The 18,797-nt window shown below is 53.3% G+C and overlaps 1 protein-coding gene across 1 annotated transcript in view; it reads left to right on the forward strand.

The window, feature by feature from the left end:
* The first annotated feature begins 2,194 nt into the window (after positions 1-2,194).
* Positions 2,195-18,797, forward strand: part of SETD7 (SET domain containing 7, histone lysine methyltransferase) — a 36,918-nt gene continuing 20,315 nt past the window's right edge. Inside the window, exons 1-2 of the mRNA XM_045830890.1 lie at positions 2,195-2,657; positions 11,055-11,184. Of these exons, the coding sequence (XP_045686846.1) occupies positions 2,618-2,657; positions 11,055-11,184 (170 nt within the window). The 5' untranslated portion in view covers positions 2,195-2,617. The remainder of the gene's footprint in view (positions 2,658-11,054; positions 11,185-18,797) is intronic.

The raw sequence follows: 18,797 nt of genomic DNA on the forward strand, positions 1-18,797 counted from the left end.
GCTGCTGCCTGCCTGCCCCGGGTGCAAACCCGATGAAGGTCCTCAGGGGGCTGTCAGTCCCCCCAGTCCTCATCCTGCAGGAAGGGCCTGGTCACTCCCACCTACAACCCACGCAGGCCCAGGAGGCCTGCATCAGTGGTGCGGGCTGTGGGCAGGGTTCCTGGTGTTGGCAGCGCGGCAGGTGGACAGGGAGCACCCGATGGCTTGGCTGTGCAGCACAGGCTGGGAATCCCCGCGGCAGGAAGCGGGTGGCTGGACATCCTCCTCTGAACCCAAAGGCAGGAGCAGGACACAGGTGACATGATGGCTGCCCCCACCCCCCACACCCTACCCCACCATGCGCCTGTGTCTCTGTGGCTCACCTGTGTGTGCTGAGGGGAGATTTCTTCTGGATACATTGCCCCTGCCTCAGCCTCCTTTTAGTAAAGGAAGACATTATTTTTGCTTCCTTTTAGCTTTCAAAAATTTTCTCCCCCCGCCCTGCCCGAAAATAAACTGGAAACTGAGGAAGAAGGCGAGTATCTGGTGTGTTTTTGTACATCAGGGTAACATAGAAAGTAGGAGATGACATGTTTGAAGGGGAAAAAGTCATATAACTTAAAACCAGTGCGTGACCAAGCTCAGTATATGATGGCTTCTTTAAAAAAAAAAAATCTGAAATAAAATCCTCTTTCTGGGGCTCCTAGTTGAAAAGGCCGTGGCCCGAGTGGCTCTTCCGCCTGCCACTGCAGGAGCACGTTCTCTGCGTGGCCCTGGCACCCCAGCACCCGCACGGGGTGGGGGGGGGAGCTTTACGGGGGTTCAGCTTAAGCCAGAAGCGTCCAGGGAGGTGTAGACTGAGCGGAAGGACCTCTGAGTGGGGTAGGCTGAGCCTGAAGGGACCTTATCTCAGTGGGGCCAGAGCCTCTTCTCTCCTGGGGGAGGAGTCCGCGCTGCCAGGGGCGGTGAGAAGCCCCAGAACCCGGGTCTCTTAGCTGCTGGCGCCGGGTGCTTCCCCGTCTTTCTGAAACAGCCCAAGGGGGGTGAAATTCCTGGCAGTATAATGGAACAAATGTCCCTAACATTGTTCCTTTTTTCGCACAGAAAGACTGAATTTAAGAAGAAACTCATAACAACTCTATAAAAATACCTGGCATTTAAGCACACAGCCAAAAAGCAAGGCGTGGCGGGTCCCCCTGTGCTGGGAGCACCACACTTGGAAGTCTCCAAAGCCTGGTGCGTGCGTCGTCGTGCAGAAAACAAAATGGAACAACTTTCCTTCCTCTCACCCGCCCCTCCCCGGTGCAGTAGCTGTTCTTCTGGGCAGATGCCCAGAGCGGCACCCGGTAATTCCACGGTACACTGTGTGTATTTGCATCTATTTAACCGGCTATTTACAGCCGCCCTGTGTGCCACCTGTAAAGAGGCGACACCGCCATGGAGCCAAGTGGCTGGGCAGGGAACCGGGTGCCCGGTGATTGTCTCCCCTCGAAGAGCTCGAGTCTGTGGAGTGGTTGGCACTTGGAGAGACAGGGTGACAGCTGGGGACATCGCCCGTCCAGGGTGCGCCAGACGGAGGGTCCGTCCTCGCCAGCTCCTTTTCCACGAGCACACCGCGAGGAGGAACCAGCGTGCTTTCCGCGCGGCCGGTTTCCTGCCTGACACAGAGCTCGCGGCCGTCCGGACTTGCTGAGTGTTTGAATCACAGAGACGCCTGGCGGTCCTGAGCGGGGAGGGGAGGCGGCGCGCGCGGGCGTGGGAGCCACAGTCCCGCGGCATCGGGGCCCAGTGTCCCCGCCTGGAGTCTGGGAAACCTGCTGCCTGGTGGGATGCGGCGACACGGGGACACCTGCGCTCCCGTGCGTGCCGCACCCGTGCAGCTCCGGGTGGCAAACGGGGTGAAGTGGCGACGTGGGCGAGAGGAAGTCGTGGCGCCAGAGCGTCAGAATCGCTCTTTGGAGTTGGGGGGGGGGCGGGGCTGGCCGGCGCCGCGGGGCGAATTTCCGAGTGCCGCCCCCACCCCGCACAGCTGGAGGTCCGGGGCGCGGAGACCCCCGAGGGCGGGTACCGGGCGGTCCCAAATGCCCCCGAGACCCCCTCGACGCCCAGGACCGCGTGGCGAGCTCGGAGCGCACCAGAGACGCGGAGAAGCCGAGGGGAAACCCTGATGGGCCGGGGGGCTGGCCGGCTGGGACGCAGAGGCGGCGCGGACCCGGAGCGCCTTTCGTTTTAAGGAGCCTTACTTCTGGGAAGGGGCAGGGAACTGTCAATCAGCGAGGGAGGGAGCGCACCGGCGCCGGGTGATGTCAGCGGATCAGCTGCTCGCGAACAAAGAGGGGTTATTACAGGAGAAAGTTGCGGCGGCGGCGGCCGCGGCGGCACCCCGGGGCCTCGGAGGCGAGGGGCAAGTGGGCGAAGGGAGGAGGGACGGCTGCGGCGGCGGCAGCAGCAACTGAAGGCCAAGGAATTGAAAGGGCTGTAGGGGGAGGCAGTGCGAGCCAGCCCCGACTGCTCCTCCTCTTCCTCCTCCTCCTCCAAACTCGCAGGGTTCAGCCCCAGCGCTCGCCCAGCCGCCGGAGCACCCGGAGGGACGGGAGGCAGCCGCGCGGCCCGGAGCTGGGCAGGGTCCCCAGCCGCCATGGATAGCGACGACGAGATGGTGGAGGAGGCGGTGGAAGGTACGAGCGTTTCTCTGGGGCCGGGGGAGGCGGCACCGAGGGCTCGGAACGCGGAAGGAGTGGCAGGCTGTGACCCGCGCGGCGCCGGGCCCCACGGCCGCCGCTGTCCCCTACGTGGGCGCCCCGCCGCCCGGCTCAGGCGCGGGTCGGACAGCCACCGCCACGCCGCCGGGAGCGCGCACTGCGCGGCGGGGCGCAGGCCGGGAACCGGGTTCCTCCGGGCGGGGGCTCCAGGGAGGGCACGGCTGCTCCATCCCTCCGGCCAGAGCCTGCATCCCATCCTCGGAGTTGCGAGCCTTGCTCCGCACCCTGGCCTTCCCCCTCTCGGGGATGGAAGGTGGGGGTGCGCCAGAGGACAGCCCCCTGAGACCCGCGGTCTCGGCGGAGCCGTGCCCCCGCCCGGTCAGGCAGCCCCGAGCCCCTCTGCAGCCGCCAGCCCTCTCCTTCCGCTCGCCGCTGGGACCCGCGGTGACCGCGACCGCGACCGCGACCGTGTCCGGGTGGGTCCCCCCGCGCAGCGCACGGGGCCGATCCTGGCACGTGGCAGGCGCGTCCTGGGCGGCCGCTCTTCCTAAAAGATGAAATCATTGCAAGGCGAGGGACAACGCTCCCGACCTGGGGCTGGAACGCGCGGCCACCGGGAGGCGGGTGGCCCTCCCCTGGCTGTCCCCGAGCGAACTCAGTCGCACCGCCCCCTCCCCCTTCCTGCTTCCGAGCCCGGGCCGCGGCCGCCGCCACGCTGTGCAGGCGCGCCGCAAGCCCGGACCGAAATTGCTGGGTGACACTTAACTTTCTGAATTCCGTGCAGTTGGCTGTGGGTGATATCACCGCCTCGGTGTCGTATTTCCCCGCCCCTTCTCTTCTGGCGCCCCTCCCCCCGACTTTTCTCGCCACTTTGTTTTGCTGAGTTTCTCCACCTCTTTTTTTTTTTTGTAAGCTAGTTCTAAAAACCGAGGTGGGGACGTTATACAACCTCGTTGTTTGTATCATGAGATGTTATGATTTTGTAACAATGAATACTGGAAAATACACTTTGGCGTATTTATTTATTTGATTCTACCCAGCCTGTACGTCGTGATGTTTTGCACTGTTGTGTCGTGTTATTCCAGAATATTTATTTTTATTTTTTTATAATTTTAATTCATACTGTTGTGATATATTTATTTGTAAAAGCTTAAAACCCAGAATAGTTTAAACTAAGCATCTAAGCACATAGTTTTTTGGCTTTGGGTTGCATCTGGTTTCTGTCTCATTGGTAGAAACAAGTCCTCATAAATGGTCAGGAAAAACCAAGTGGCAACACCGTGCAAATGCATAAAGACACAGCAGTTACTGCTGCATTGGGAGAAGAAGCCCACTTTTATGTTTCATAAAACATAATGGACTCCTTTTGCAGTGCTCCTGAGGTCTTAGGATGAGCTTAGGTAGAAGACTATTTCTAAATTTCCCTGAAAGGTATCCATGATAATGCAATTATTAAAACATGTTTCTTTACCAGCTCCAAAGAGTGTTTGTTGTTGTTTTAATTTCACAACGTTGTGACCTCACAGAACCATTTATCTCTCTGATAAGTGAGGTCCATATGTCGGGGCTCACTGGGGTGCAAAGAGATTGAGGCCTTCCATGGGGAGCCTTCTTACAATTTGAGTTACTGACTTCTGGGGCCTTCATGTTATGAAAGATAAATGAAAAAAGAGTGCGCTTCTCAAATGGTCAGGGCTTGCTCTCATTCCTCAAAGTTCACTTTTACTTGTGCTTGTAAAACTTGAATGCCAACCCTTGACCACGGGAAGTGCTCTCCAGGTGAAATACTTTCTCCTTTGAAACTGTCTAGAAATACAAGTCCATGGTCCCTAGGCTCTGTGCAGAATGCGGACAAGCAACTTGAGAAATGTATCGATGTTGTGTTTGAGCTTGTTCAGTTCCCAGAAGCCGAGAAAGTTCTTTAAACAAGGAGGGTTCTGAACAGATCAGCGGTCACCCCAGGGAAAGGGGGTGGGGTGGGGGAAAGAGGTGAAAGGGGTCAATTGTAGGGTGATGTATCCATCCCCATAAAGTGATCGGACTTTCGGGGGTGATCATTTTGTAGTGCATACAGATGAATCATAATGTTGTACACCTGAAACTTTTATATGTATATTCTTAGGCTGGGACAATTTAGGCCTCAGCCTTGAACGTTTGGGGCAATCCAGGACACATGATCACTCGGTTGTACCGAATAGTAAACAATGACAGTGACACAGAATCTCTAAAAGTCATTCGAGGCATCTGAGGCTCCAAGCTGCACAGCATCTAGAGCAGGAGAGTGTACAAGCAGGAAACTGCACCAGTGGGCTTTTCTCCAGCCATTCTTGGCCTTTCAGTGCCATCTGTAACAACAGTCTTTACTTAGCATTAGGCACAGGCAGGGAGACTGGTGTAACGCTAGTCTGAACATCTCGGTGGTCAAGTACCAGCTAACCTACCTCTCTCTGCAAACAAAGCCCCCACCCTCAGTGGTTTCCTAGTCACAGCTCCTATTATTGCTGTATGTGTGTAGTTCGTGCTCTGGGCAGGTTCTGTGCTGAACGGCTCACACACACGTGATCCACTCAGTCTCACAGGGTGGGTATTGATATTACCTGGATTTTACAGAGGAGGAGACTGAAGCACAGACAGGTTAATCTAAGGCCACTCACTGTGGGAGACAGGCTTGGCCCTCCAGAGCCTCACTCCCAGCTCTCTCTCTCGACATTTTCCTTATTTTTGACTTTTATCGAGTCATCATGGGTAGGGAATACTTGGGAACCAGACTGGAAGCAACAGGTAAATATCATGTCAGTGTCGCTCTGTATCAGTGGCATCTCCTCAGAGGGTGATTCTTTTGGAGTTCAGTGACATTCAGAAAAAAAAAATGTATCTGGGGAAAAAGAATTTAAGGTGCAGCCTCTGCAACAGACTTCCTTTTGCTTCCCCCTAAGAAATTTACTCTGGGGAACAGATTGGTCCGTTCAGGACTTGAAAGGCTTTTTGCCACACTATGCATTTTGGTTCTCAGTCACGGTGGAACTGTGGCTCCGGTGAAGTTCTTAGCTCCGAGTGGATGAATCCCCGAGGACAGCTGGGTGGTGGCGGCATGTCTGTGTACCAGACCGACTGGGCTCCTCTGGGACAGGAGCCGGCCCTGTGCCTCAGAGGCCCAAGGCCTCCACCTGAGCTTCTGCAATGAATGTTTAAAACCTCTTTGAGGCTCCTTGGTTCAGTGGGAACTGAGGTTGAGCTTCGGAAACAGAAATACTTATTACTATATCTATGTGTTTGTCTTCCCACAGATAAAAGAACAAATACAATGTGGCTCCTAATATAACCTCAAATAAATACATCGTCTCTAAGCAGATGCAGTAGGGTGGTTGAGAGGAAGTACACATCACTTCTGGTTGGGGAAGGAGGCGGAGAAAGAGCTCCCCGTCGGGTGGGGGACCTTGTGAGTAAAGACAGAAGAGGGACTTACACAGGCGCGCTCGGAGACCGGTCGTCCAGTCCCGCTGCGACCGAGGGCCCAGGAGAAGAGTGGAGGGTCAGATGGGAAAAAGTGGCAGCGTCACAGGCCGCAGGCGTGTACAGGGCTGGAGGCCGTGGGAAGCCGTGGGGACTCCTTAGAGCTGGCAGTGCCAGGGCCGGAGCTCTGCTCCGGGCAGGTGAGAAGGCAGTGGTGAGCAGGTGAGGCCGTTGCCTAGGAGGCTCTTTGCAACAGTCCAACGTGCACTTACGAGGGCAGGGGAAAACAGAAAGACCTGGAAACATACCGTAGACAAAAAGGGGAAAAACAGAATCCCCAGAACTAAGGAGCCAGAATAAAAACAGGCATCTCAGGGTTGGGCTGCCCCAAGCCCTTCAAAACATCAAGGATGTTTTTACCTGCCCCTTAATATCTTCTCCCGCCTGCCTCTCATAAGCCTGCTCCTGCTCTGCACGTAAGAAAAATGCGTGCTCAGTGTACCCGCCTCCTCCTTGTGGCCACACCTCAAAATTATGACCCTCACAACTAGTCACTGAGCTCTGGGAAAGAATTACTCTCAAGCCCTGGCTGGCATGGCTCAGTGGATTGAGTGCCAGCCTGCAAACCAAAGGGTCGCCAGTTTGATTCCCAGTCAGGGCACATGCCTGGCTTGCGGGCCAGGCCCCCAAGTAGGGGAGCATTAGAGAGGCAACCACACATTGATGTTTCTCTCCCTGTCTTTCTCCCTCCCTTCCCCTCTCTAAAAATAAATAAAATCTTTAAATAAAAAGAAAGAATTACTCAAAAATGAAATTATGCTTTTATCACTGACCAGTGTGGCTTGGTGGGTTGGGCATCGTACCACAAAGTGAAGGGTTGCCAGTTCCATTCCCAGTTGGGGCACATGCCCAATTTGTGGGTTCAGTCCCTGGTTGGGGCACTTACGGGAGGCAGCTGACTGGTGTTTTTCTCTCACGTTGATGTTTCTCTCCCTCTCTTTCTCCCTCCCTTCCCCTCTCTAAAAATAAATAAATAAAATCTTTTAAAAAAATCAAATTATGTTTTTAACAGCCAGTGTAAATGCATCATCGTGAGGGCGTGTTCTTTGCACTGAACAGAATAAGCTTGCCTTTTATTATTATTATTATTATTATTATTATTACTTTTTTCCCTGAAGCAATTCTAGTCTACAAAATCAACAATGCATGTAAGAGTCTTTTGTTCTAAGGGAAACACACACACACACACACACACACACACACACCACACTCAGCTCTGCTGGGAGTGAGCCCGAGGCAGGAAGCAGGCCGGTGTCTGCCGCGGAGGGGTGTGCCGTGACCAGATGCACCACCACCGCGCGTGGAATGCAGGCAGGCCTGCCTTTCCTCCGATTAAAGAAAAGGCTCGGAGGTCACTCAAAGGGAAAAATTTCGCTTTCTATCCATTCAGAAGAGAGTCATCTTCAGAACAAACTGGAAGAGTTGACTGAGATCATTCCATTTCCCCGCCCCCTTTCTCTAACTTTTATAAATATTTAGAATCGTGCTGCACGCAGATGAACTGCACGGGGGCTGGGACAGCGTTATCCACGCGGAGCAGTCCTTCCAGTGAAGCTTCCTTGTGGTTGGCCCTGTGTTCAGCCTCTGTTTAGTGGGGACTGGCCTGGAAGGCTGTGGGCTGACTTGGCGCCTGTCGCAAATTGACCTCGCTCAGAGCAAGGGGGACGAGTGTTTCTCTTTGAGTTAGGGAACGCTTGGACGGGACAGGAACTCGCATCCGGGATATGCTGTTGCGAGTCCTGGCGGCTGTATGGGAACTATTTTCCCTGCAGAGGCTCTTCCCATTCTGTACCTGGGACCTGGGCACCCCCACCTGGTCAGAGGTGCCTGCGTCCACCAGCAGCAGGGAAGGAAGGGGCTGCAGCTAGTTGCCCCTCGGGTAGAGAGGAAGGGAACTGACAGACAGAAAAAGGGCCTGCAGCCTTCTGTAGCACATTCGCAGCAGTTAACATGCTTCTTGGGCAAGTCACACAGCGCTGGCTTCCTCGCCTCTACGACAGGCACTCGGGAGATTGTCGTGAGGTTTAATGTAGATCACAGGAAAGCACACCACCTAACGCTAGATGCACCGTCAGATACACAAACTTTTTTCTTCTGGGATATCGGTTTCCCTCTGCCCCGAATTGACAATTACAGACAAGGCAAATACCGCGAGATCTACTGGCCAGAGGGCGTCTGAACGAGAGTTGTGCAGGAGGCTCCTCGAGCACCCACAGTGAAGGGAGAGGCGAGGGCACCGCAGCTGTCTCTCCTCCTCCCCACGTTTCTTCCCGGGAGAGTCTCTCCTTCGTTGTTACTGTCTGGGGTGGGCTGCTGCTCTATATGTTAAGTATAAAACAGCCGCCCAGCCCGCAGGCCATCGAACATTCAGGGTGGACGTCTTGAAGGACGACAGCCCCTGATGTCCAGCTCCTGTCCGTTGGTTGACCCTATGAATCAGTCACCTCTCCTCCTTTGGGGACGAAGCCACAGAGGACAAAAGGGGTCCTGCAGTGCCCCAACAGAGGGGGGTCCCCAGCGTTCCTCAACAAGCAACCTGACACCTTTAAACTGGCAGGGAAGCGGCAGGTGTCCAGACCCCGCCTTCTAAACACATGTTGTCACCAGGAACAGCCATCGTCCTGCAGCTCCTCCCTATTCCTCTCTCTCCCTAGGGACTAGAGAGGGGATGGGACCCCCTCTGCTGACCTGTCGAAGGAGGCGTTGAAACAAGTAGCCCACGTGGAGTAAGGCCAATGCGTTTGCCTTCCTCTCCACCGGGGTCAGAGCTGACCCGCCAGTGCTTTTGGTGTGTTATACGACACTTCCCATTTTCTCTAGTATCCCAATTCCACTGCTGAGCACATACCTGCAGGGTTTTATTTAGAAATAGGACAGGACTGTGGTGACTGAGGGAAGGTGGAAATGAGTTTACGTTGGGTTTCTTTTTCCTTTAGTGTTCATGGTTCTCATCATATTTCTCTCGATCTAAAGTAGAATGACAGATTTTCTCCAACCTGAACTTTCTAAAGTCTGACGTATGTGAACTCTTTTCTGTGGGGAAAGCCTTTCCAACAAATTAGTAAGTACTTCAATACAAGGCTGAAATGATTATTCTGATAGGTACACCTAAATCAAAAGCGACATGCTAAATCCATGGGAAGGTTAATAGCCAAATTGAAGTTGATCCCAACAGCATTTCATAAGAGAAAGTGTTTAGCTATACACTGAGTGGTTTTTTAAAATGAAAATGTAAAGGTAGATTTAATTTATTTCCATGAGAGGTATGTCATCAGTGCATATTTAGAAGATAACTGTCCAAACTATTTTATATGACTCGGTGTCATTGAATTATGTGACTGTACAGTTGGGTTTTGAGCGAGAAGAAAGCAATTATGGCTTATTTCCCTTCTGACCATCAATTTCCTGGCCCGTGATAGGAAAAAAACCTGTGTGGGGAGGGGAGGAACTCGGGCGGTTGTGATGAATTCAGGCAGCCGTGTTTCACTGCAACGCAGTCGAGGTAACTCGTTCTGTGCAGAGTCAGATGTAAAGATAAAACAGGGTGTGTGTCCATCGCTACTTTGTGCTTATGTAATCTCACCATAAAAGTAAAGAGGTTTTTGTTCTTTATGGGGGTGTTTATTTGCCATCTCTTCCAAGGGATGATATCCTCCTGGCGCTTTAGAAGAAATTGTTTTTTGGAGACCGAAGTGTCCGTGTGGTGACATAGTCTGTGTCTGCTCTGTGTCTGGGAGCCATCTGGAAGCCACATTTAAGTGTCTCCTGTCCTTGCACTGCCCACAGTTTTTAATGCTTTTGTACGTTTTCATCCATGACCCAGGTCATTCACCCTAGAAAAAGCCACTAGATTAACTACTGCCTTCCCTTGCACCCTCCTCTGCAAAACCAGCTCCCTGGAGTGACTGGGGAGGGAGGCCTCTATGAGGGGCCCCTGGGTTCAGTGACACATGAAGACAATAACAAAAATCCTAAACGTCGACTGAAGTACGCTGGCCTGTGACCCAGCAGAACCAGCCGTTTAAAGATCATAACTGCCCCCGATGCTCAAAGTCACTGCTGTAATGGCCACGTGGCTGCTCCTAGCTCCACTTAAAGCACAAGCCCTTCAAACTCAGCAGTAGAGGGTGTATGACAAGGTTATCAGTCAACAGTCACAGCTGGGAGATTAAGTAAAGCAGTAAGTTCAAGGTTGAACTTGAGTTCAAACCTGGACTCGGAGTTCACGTTAGCACAGCGAGGTACACGAATATTCGCAGGCGAGGCCACGTGCCTTGTTAGGTGTAACTAACAGCAGCGGAGGTTTCAGGAGTGCCCCGGCTGGCAGCCCTCCACGCCGAGCTGTAGAATGGCCAGAAACTCGTACTGGACTCTAGTTCTCCAAGTAGGTGACTCATGGCAAAGACAGTGTACCTGGCGACTGGCTGTAAAATGGTGTTGTCTCAACTACATTTCTGGTAAGCACCAGTTTGGGGGCCTTGATCCCTAATATGAGAAGCACCAGGTGGGGGAGGACTTGGAAAACTGAAACAGGCCTGCAGACCTGGTTGTTGACAGGAACCCTCCGTCGCCGCCCGCTGAGACGCAGGCTTATTTTGCGTTCCTCTGGGAGCCGTGTCTCAGTCCCTCTGCGGGGGAGCGGTGGGGGGCGGTCTGCTCACACTGTGTGCGGAGCAGGCAGGTGGCGCTGCCCGTGCAGGTGAGGGGAGAGGCCTGTGCGCTCCCTGTCCGCTTGAGCGGGCAAGGGGACCTTCGGCTGGCTGCTGGGGCGGGGCGGGGGGGCCTTGCTGGCAGCTGCCCGCCCCAACGCCCGGGTCCGGAGCTGGACGATGCTAAGATTTGCCTTGTGACTCCCTCCAGGGCAGCTGGACGACGACGGGCTGCCGCACGGGCTCTGCACAGTCACCTACTCCTCCACCGACAGGTTCGAGGGGAGCTTCGTTCACGGAGAGAAGAACGGGCGCGGGAAGTTCTTCTTCTTCGACGGCAGGTAGTACTCGCAGTTCTGTTTGCTTTTGTTGGGGGGAGGGGGCCGAATTACTCTGTGTGGAGGAATGATACAAATGAAGGAACTCTAGTGGACGTTCTGGTAGATCTTCCAGAAAAGGGGAAAGTGACCCCCACGTGCATGCATGCCCGCTTTGGGGACCCGCGGAGCCACCGCCGGGGATGGAGAAGCGGGTCGCAGGCTTAGCCCTGTCCTCGCGGCCTCCCCGGGTGCGCCCGTCAAGGCCGTGAAGTGTGCGCCGCCGGCCCGTGGGCCCCGTCTCGCACGCGCTGTCGGGCGGTCACCCCTTCCTTTGACGGATTTCATCTGCTGGTTCAGGTCCCCATCTCGGGGAAACCACACAGTGGGGCGGCTCGTGCCAGGGGCCGGTTCAGGCGGTTCCGAGTGCGCCGCCCGCGCGCCAGGCCTGAGCCGCTCTCTCGGTCCTCAGGCGGGAGCGAGCCGCCTCGCTGGTTCTGCAGCTTCATCAGGCGCCCAGCGTGTTCCCTGTCCTCCTGGGGCTGGTCGGGAAAGCAGTTGGCGAAGTTCTGCGGGCCAGGGCTCCCGGCCCAGGCGGTAAGGCCTGGACAGGGAGACGCAGGAGGGGTGCAGCGCCCGCCCGCAGCGGTGCAAATGCCTGTCTGGGGATAACTGGTCCTCATGTGCGATGCCTGGATGCTGACGTGGGCTCGAGGGATTTCCGAGTTCCGCCTCTCGTTAAAACATTTTACTCAGCCGCGCTCTTTCCATGCGCTTTCGCCCCCTGTGAGAGGACGCTGAGGGCAGAGGCTGCCCGCCCTTCCTGTGTGGCCGGAGTGACTGCCGGGCGCGCCTCGGTCAAGGGGACGGGGTTGCCCAGGCTCAGCTTTGCAGCGATGGCTTGTGAACCGTGGCGGCTCCAGACACGACGAGCGGCCACGTGGCTCTCCCAGGCAGAACCGGGTGTAGCTCACGGCCTGGAGGGCTGCACTGGACACAGCAGCACTTCCCAAGCTCCCAGCCCCGGCGACACCCGGGATCTTTCCAGGCCTGGGAGTCCCTCTGGGAAAGGAAATGGCTCAGCTGACAGTTGAGGGATGGCCACGGGGACTGGCTTTGTGGCCCAGGATCCCTTTTCCGTGGACAGATTAGAGTGGGCCGTTTGTAAAGAGATGAACAGTGCCTCCGGCTGGCGCTTATCTGCCCTAAGGAGGGGCAAGGGAAACAGCCAAAACCCATCATAGAGCTTTTGTAAAATTGCACTTTAATTATTCATTCCGACTTTCTTGCCCATTGCTCCCGACCCTAAACCCCACCAATTTCTTTTTTTAAAGCGGAGCTTTGCTCACAAACGGTACATTTAAAATGGTCAGATATTTTGCTTCCTTTCTTCTGTCCCACTTCGAATGCCAGGTGGGTCCCTGAGTGCTGCGGGCGGCTCTTCCAGCCTGAGGTCCGGGCCTCCTTCTCCCGGGCTCCCTCCGCCTGTCTGCAGGGAAGGGTCTCCTGTCTCCTCCTGTCCAACTGTCACGGGTGTCTTCACTGCTGTCTTCAGGAGAGCACCCCCCACCCTTCCCTCACTCTGCAGTTATGCTCCGGTTCACTTCGCCAATGTAACTCGTATAAATGTCTTGTTTCCCCCACAGGGCGGAAGCTTCCTTGAGGGCAGAATCTTGTCTGTTTCCTCTTCTGGGCTTCCTAGCACTTTCCCATAATTTGATGCTTAAAAAAAAATTCTTGCTGAATGAGAGTGGGAGCTGAGAGAGAGAATTCACCCAGAACACACACACACACACACACACACACACACACACACGCTCGTTCACGCTCACTGGCACTTTACAGCTGGTTGTGGGGCGATGGGAGCAAGTGATTGGTTGCCTCCAGCAAACCAGCCCAGCAGGTTGGGTTGGTTATTAGCGTCAGTTTGGCTGGAATTTAGTGCAGGTCCCTTGACTGTGCCGCAGACCTGATCCACAGAGCCCTGATGGCCGAGCCAAGCCGCCAAACCAGTGTGCCAGGAATGAGCTAGCTACGTGGCAGCTCCAAAATGCTGATCCCTCGGCCCTGGGCACTGAGTGGGGCCCGAGTCTCCCAGAACCTCCCTTCCTCTGTCAAGGTGGTCACTTCTGGCTCCAAGCAGCTGCACCCAGTCACCCCCGTGTGTTGCATATACACAGTGATTTGCTTGTGTGTCGTGACATGACAGAGCTGACGCACTGCGCCAATAACTATCCATGGGATAGAAAAAAATTCACTGGCTTTTTTTTTTGAGGCACCAGTTCATTAGTTTTCATACCTACCGCTGACCCCCGGGGAGACACTTAGCTCAAACAGTAGACTCAAAGAATAATGGTATTAGGAGACCCGGCCTTTGTTCTTTCTTCAAACGGACGGGGACGGGTGTGTTGAGGGGAGTGAGTCAGTGTCATTGCTTGTATGACACGTGATGAAGCGGTGTGGTGACAGGCTCTCGTCACCGACTTTCTTAAGCCCAGCAACGATCCTGTGATGAGACACCTGCTGAGGGATTCGCTGCACATGTCAGAGAGACTGTCTTACGACTGGATGTGGTCATGGAGAAGGCAGCTGCAGACGAAGCAGCACTGTTCTTTACATTGTCTGTTAATCCTTCTCCCCATTGCCACGCTTGACTCTTGGGGTTGGTGGTCGGTGTGTTAGGTTGGTGGGAACCCTGCACTTTTACTGCCTTTCAGGGGGCTTTGGTCTGGAAGCAGTCCCTCACGGAGGCTGAAGTCAAGGTTTGGAAATAGCAGGTGAGGAAACAGAACGTTTCTGTGAGAGTTTTTAAGAGTCATTCCAGCAGGTAGTGCCGGCTGATGCTTCTAGCCAAGGCTTTGACTGCGACTGCAGGAACCGAGTCTGCAAAATCACGAGGTGCAGACACAGAAGATGTAGACGCAGATATTCTGATCCTATATGAAACCCGAACTCAAGGGTGTGACTTTTTAAAAGCCAGTTTATTAAGCTATGATTCACATGCAGAAAGCTGTGCATATTTACTATATGTCGTTTGATGAGTTTGGAGTTAAATATGTGTAACTTATTACCAAACCATCACCATCATCTATGCCATGTACTGGGTGTGTGATTTATGAGGTTTCGTACAAGTATGAATTTATATCAAGAATATTCTGCCCTGGCTGGTTTGGCTCAGTGGATTGAGCATCGGCCTGAGAACCAAAGGGTCGCTGGTTTGATTCCCAGTCAGGGCACATGCCTGGGTTGCAGGCCGGGTCTCTGGCTGGGGACATGTGAGAAGCAGCCTATGGATGTTTCTCTCTTGCATGTCAATATGTCTCTCTATCCCTCTCTTCCCCTCTCTCTAAAAGTAAACACATTTTTTTAAAAAGAGAAAAAATTCCACAATCAGTTTTTCCCTTAACACAGATTATGATCAACCTAAACAAGAATTTTAAATATTCAGATCAGCAGGAAAATGCCCCTGTTAAATTTTTTAGCCAAAGTCCTAGAGGAAAGCAGATTTTATTTTTGAATTGCACGTGTGGCAAGTGCTTGGTAGAATAAAAAAACCCCGATTACTAGAGAAACACACACGGTGAACGCACGCCCCTGGTCTCACTCCCCCCGTCGCGTGGCAGTTCAGCGCTGCTGGCGGAGAACTGAAGCGTCTGAATTATGCATATTCGAGGTGAATTAAGGAAGTGGCCATTTCTAAACCTCTGAGTTCAGTTTAAACAGTGAAAGTGTCCACTGTTTACCCTTCTACTTCTGTCTCGGCTTCAGAAGGTTTGCTAGTGCTGAGCTCCAGGTCAACCGTTGGTCCTTCCTTCGCCGCCGGACCGACGCAGGCCGGGAGAGATGAGTTACTGCAGCAGGTGAGCTAAGTCAGAAACCCGAGTCAGACCGCTGGCCCTTGGCCTGACCGTTTACCCCACAAATGAGGGGTGAAGGTGAGAACTGACCTGCATCTGAAAGTTGTTTTTCCAGCAGCTGTGGTTTTCCATTGTTTCCCCTTTTTTTATAAAAATTTTATTTATTTATTTATTTTTAGAGAGGGAAGGGAGGGAGACAGAGAGAGACAGAGAAACATCAATGTGCAGTTGCTGGGGGCCGTGGCCTGCAACCCAGGTATATGGCCTGACTGGGAATCGAACCTGCGACACTTTGGTTCGCAGCCCACGCTCAATCCACTGAGCTACGCCAGCCAGGCAGTTTTCCCCTCTCTTTAAAGGCAAGAAGAAAATGTGTAAAGGTTAGGTCCTTGGTCCCAGATAAAGACGTCTGTGTGGCCAGTGTGGCCAGGGGAAGGAAGCTGGGCTCGGTCGGCGTGGCCGGAGTGGACTTGCTGGGCCCCCACGGGTGTGACGAACATGTTTATGGTGCACAATCCTTTGGTACACACACCTCTAGTTTTCACACTAATCCTCAACTCTAGAAGTTTATGATCACGGGTTTTTTTGCCCATAACTGTTTTCATTTCAGCCAAGATGATGGATGTAAAGACAATTCAGCAGAACTTCCCAAAACCCTAGAACGGTGACAAGGAAGGGGTGTTTCCATGCAGACAGACTTTGGGGTGTGTTTTTAGCCTGATTATGAGAGAGCAATGAGTTGATCCTTTTGATTTTATTTTTTTAATGTTATCGTTGCTTCTCCTCACATGCCAGTTAGGTGCCCGAGTGTTGTTTATCGCTCTGCGAGCTGACCTTCTGGTGCCCCAGTCGTTTTCTGAAGCTGATTTGCTACATTAGCGGGTCCCAATGAGAGAGCCCTTTGTGGTTCATCCCCGGCCGAGTGACCTAAGTGAGGCTGCCCCTCTGATGAGCCACGGGAGAAGCTGCCACGTTCCAGGTGATGGGTCTGCGAGGGATTTCTCGTGTTCGAGTTTTAGAAAGTGCTTGGTCACGTTTCAGAAACACTGCAGTTGAAATGAACTTCCAAAGTCATGTATTCCAACCTCCCACACAAGGGGGAAAAAAAAAAGGTCTTCTTTTTTCTGACAGTCATCCAGCTTTTGTTGGAACTCAACGCAACAAATGTATTCATCTGTCTTCTGATAAACAGTTCTGAGTAAAGCAAACATTTGGGGGGCGCACAAGGAGAAAGGGAGTGGAAAGAACGGATAACTTTGAACACCTATCACTCGTTCACTGGCTTCGTAACCATCTGGGGAGTTGGTTTTTATGATCCTGTTTTACACGTGAAGAAAGCAAGGCACAGAGCAGTGAACTAACTTGCCCAGGGTCCACACTGGTGAGGGCTGGAGCAGAGACTCAAACCGAGGGGAGTTCAAGGGCAGAACCACCCCTCTCCTCATGGCATCCACTACCTCCTGCAACCGGAGGGGAGGTGAGGAAACACCTCTGACCCCCAGGGCCTTTCTTCTGGGCCTTCCCTCTACCTGAGGCCCCTCCTTAGCCGTCCCTTAGCCCGGGGGAGTTCAGAGGAACCCTGAGGGGAACCCTGTGGCTTTCCCGCAGGAGTGGGGACGGCGTGGTGGGGGCCTGGCCGTGTGATGAGGGTTCTCCTGGGGACCCACGCGGAGGAGCCCGGTCCTAGGCAGGTGGCCTCTCCCCCATTTGCAGAGTGGAGATACTACATACTCCTGCTCGGAGCTGCTGTGAAGACTGAAGCCCCTGGGGACTGGAAGGCACCCAGTAAGCGCTCCTGGGAAATCGTGGGTTTTTTTTGCTTCTGTTGCTGTGTATCCGCCTTTGCCCCAGCTTTATGGAGATATAGCTGACATGGCATACACGAGTTTAAGGTATACAGTGTGACAGTACCACAGTAGTGTTGGGTTACACCTCCGTCCCTTTACATAATTAACATTTTTGTTGGTGTGGTGATACATTTAAGATCTCCTCGGTTAACGAGCTTCAGGTGTTGGATAAGAGTATTGTGAATTCTAGTCGCCGTGCTGTAGGCTAGACCCCAGAACGTACTCATCGTACAGGTGGGAGTTCAAGTACTCTGACCATCGGCCCCCCCCTTCCCCCACCCTCAGCCCTGGGCAGCCACCGTCCACTCTCAGCTTCCCTGGGCTGGGCTTTCCGCATGTGAGCGAGGGCAGACAGTGGTTTGTCCCTTTTTGTCTGACTCGTTTTCCTTAGCCTAAGGCCCTCAAGGTCAAGGATGGATTTTTACCTTTTATATTACCATTGTTACTATCACTGTGCGTTGACAACAATGCGAGCAGAGTTTTGTTAACGTTTGTTTCCCAAGAACAACACTGAATGTCACTAGTTACTTCTCAAGTATTTTACTGTCGTCTTGAGCCTGAAGGGAAGGGCTGAATGTAATTCCAACTCCTTCACAGCTAAGGAGTAGTTACATTTACACAGTCCTAAAATTATTTTGGCCCTTTGAAGGCAACCGCGAGGCTGATGTGGCCCCCGGTGACCATGAGCTGGATGCCCCTGCTCTAAAAGGCAAACGACTTTGCAGGCAGACGCGCTGTGTGTTCCGTGCAAGCTGGCGGGGCTGCCTTCCGCGGCTGAGCACACCCTGGAGGGAGCTGGAGCTTCTGGTCCAAGGGGTCCCAGCAGGCGGTTTGGGTTTGTTGTTGATGTTCTGCTTTACTTACTTTTCCATATTTGAAGAGGCGATATATATTGTCACATAAAATGATTCCTGAAACATGTTTTTTTTTTCCACAGGCATCACAGTTTAATTTGGTTATAGATGGGAATTTTACGAGGACGTAAGGATGCATTTTCAATGTCCCCCTTGGTTCTCCCATTGCTGCCCTGCCTGCCAGAGGAAGGGGGCGCACTGCGGGTGGGAAACGGAGCTTCTGCCTCGGGCAGCGGGAAGCCCCAAAGCAGCTAGACCCCAAGACTGCGCAGGAGAGGCCCACGCTGTTTGGTGTTCGAAGACCACGTTTGTGTGTTCAGAATTACAGAGAATTGTAAAAGGAAAGCAAACATGTGGGTCTAGGTAAAAGAGAATGTGACCCATACTTTTTTTTTTTCCCTGATTGTACCCTCAGGGATTTTAAAAGCGTGGCCACCTGTATTTTAAGGGGAACAGTGAGGGAAACTCAGCGTGGAAGCCAGGAGGCGCAGGCGTGCGCCGGGGGTGGGTAAACAAGCTACCGTGAGAGCAGAGGGCTCTGGGGCAGGAGTCAGCGAACCTTTCCTGTGCAGGGCGAGCCGGTCTGTATTTCAGGCTTCTCAGGCCACGTACAGTCTGTGCCTTCAGTGCTGCTATTGTCACAGGAAGGCAGCCAGGGAGGATCCGGGAAGGAATGTGCGTGGCTGTGTCCCAGTAACACTCTATTTACACAAACAGGCAGCAGGCCACGGCTTGCCAACCTCCTCTGGAGGAGCAAAGCTTTGGAAAGAAAGGTTAGCTCCTTTAACACCAGACTGAGAAGCTTTTCTTTTATTCCCGGCGTGACAGAGGGTTTCAGAGCTGCATTTCATTTTTCCTGCTCTGGAGGACCTGGTATGGAAACACGCACCCCCCCTTTTATCTTCAGATACCACCCATGCCACTGTAAATGTATTCGCCCAGGGAGCGAAGCTGTTTGCTCAGGCAGGTGCTGAAAATAATACAGTAAAGTTTTGCTCTCCAAGGCCTCAGGAATTTGCGTTTGGGTGTCTTATAGCAGTTGGACTACAAGGAAATAGCAGTTTATTCTTGGTTTAATG

This window comes from Phyllostomus hastatus, unplaced genomic scaffold (genome assembly GCF_019186645.2).
Source record: "Phyllostomus hastatus isolate PE091 unplaced genomic scaffold, TTU_PhHast_1.1 phas_contig_159, whole genome shotgun sequence".
Lineage (NCBI taxonomy): Eukaryota > Metazoa > Chordata > Mammalia > Chiroptera > Phyllostomidae > Phyllostomus > Phyllostomus hastatus.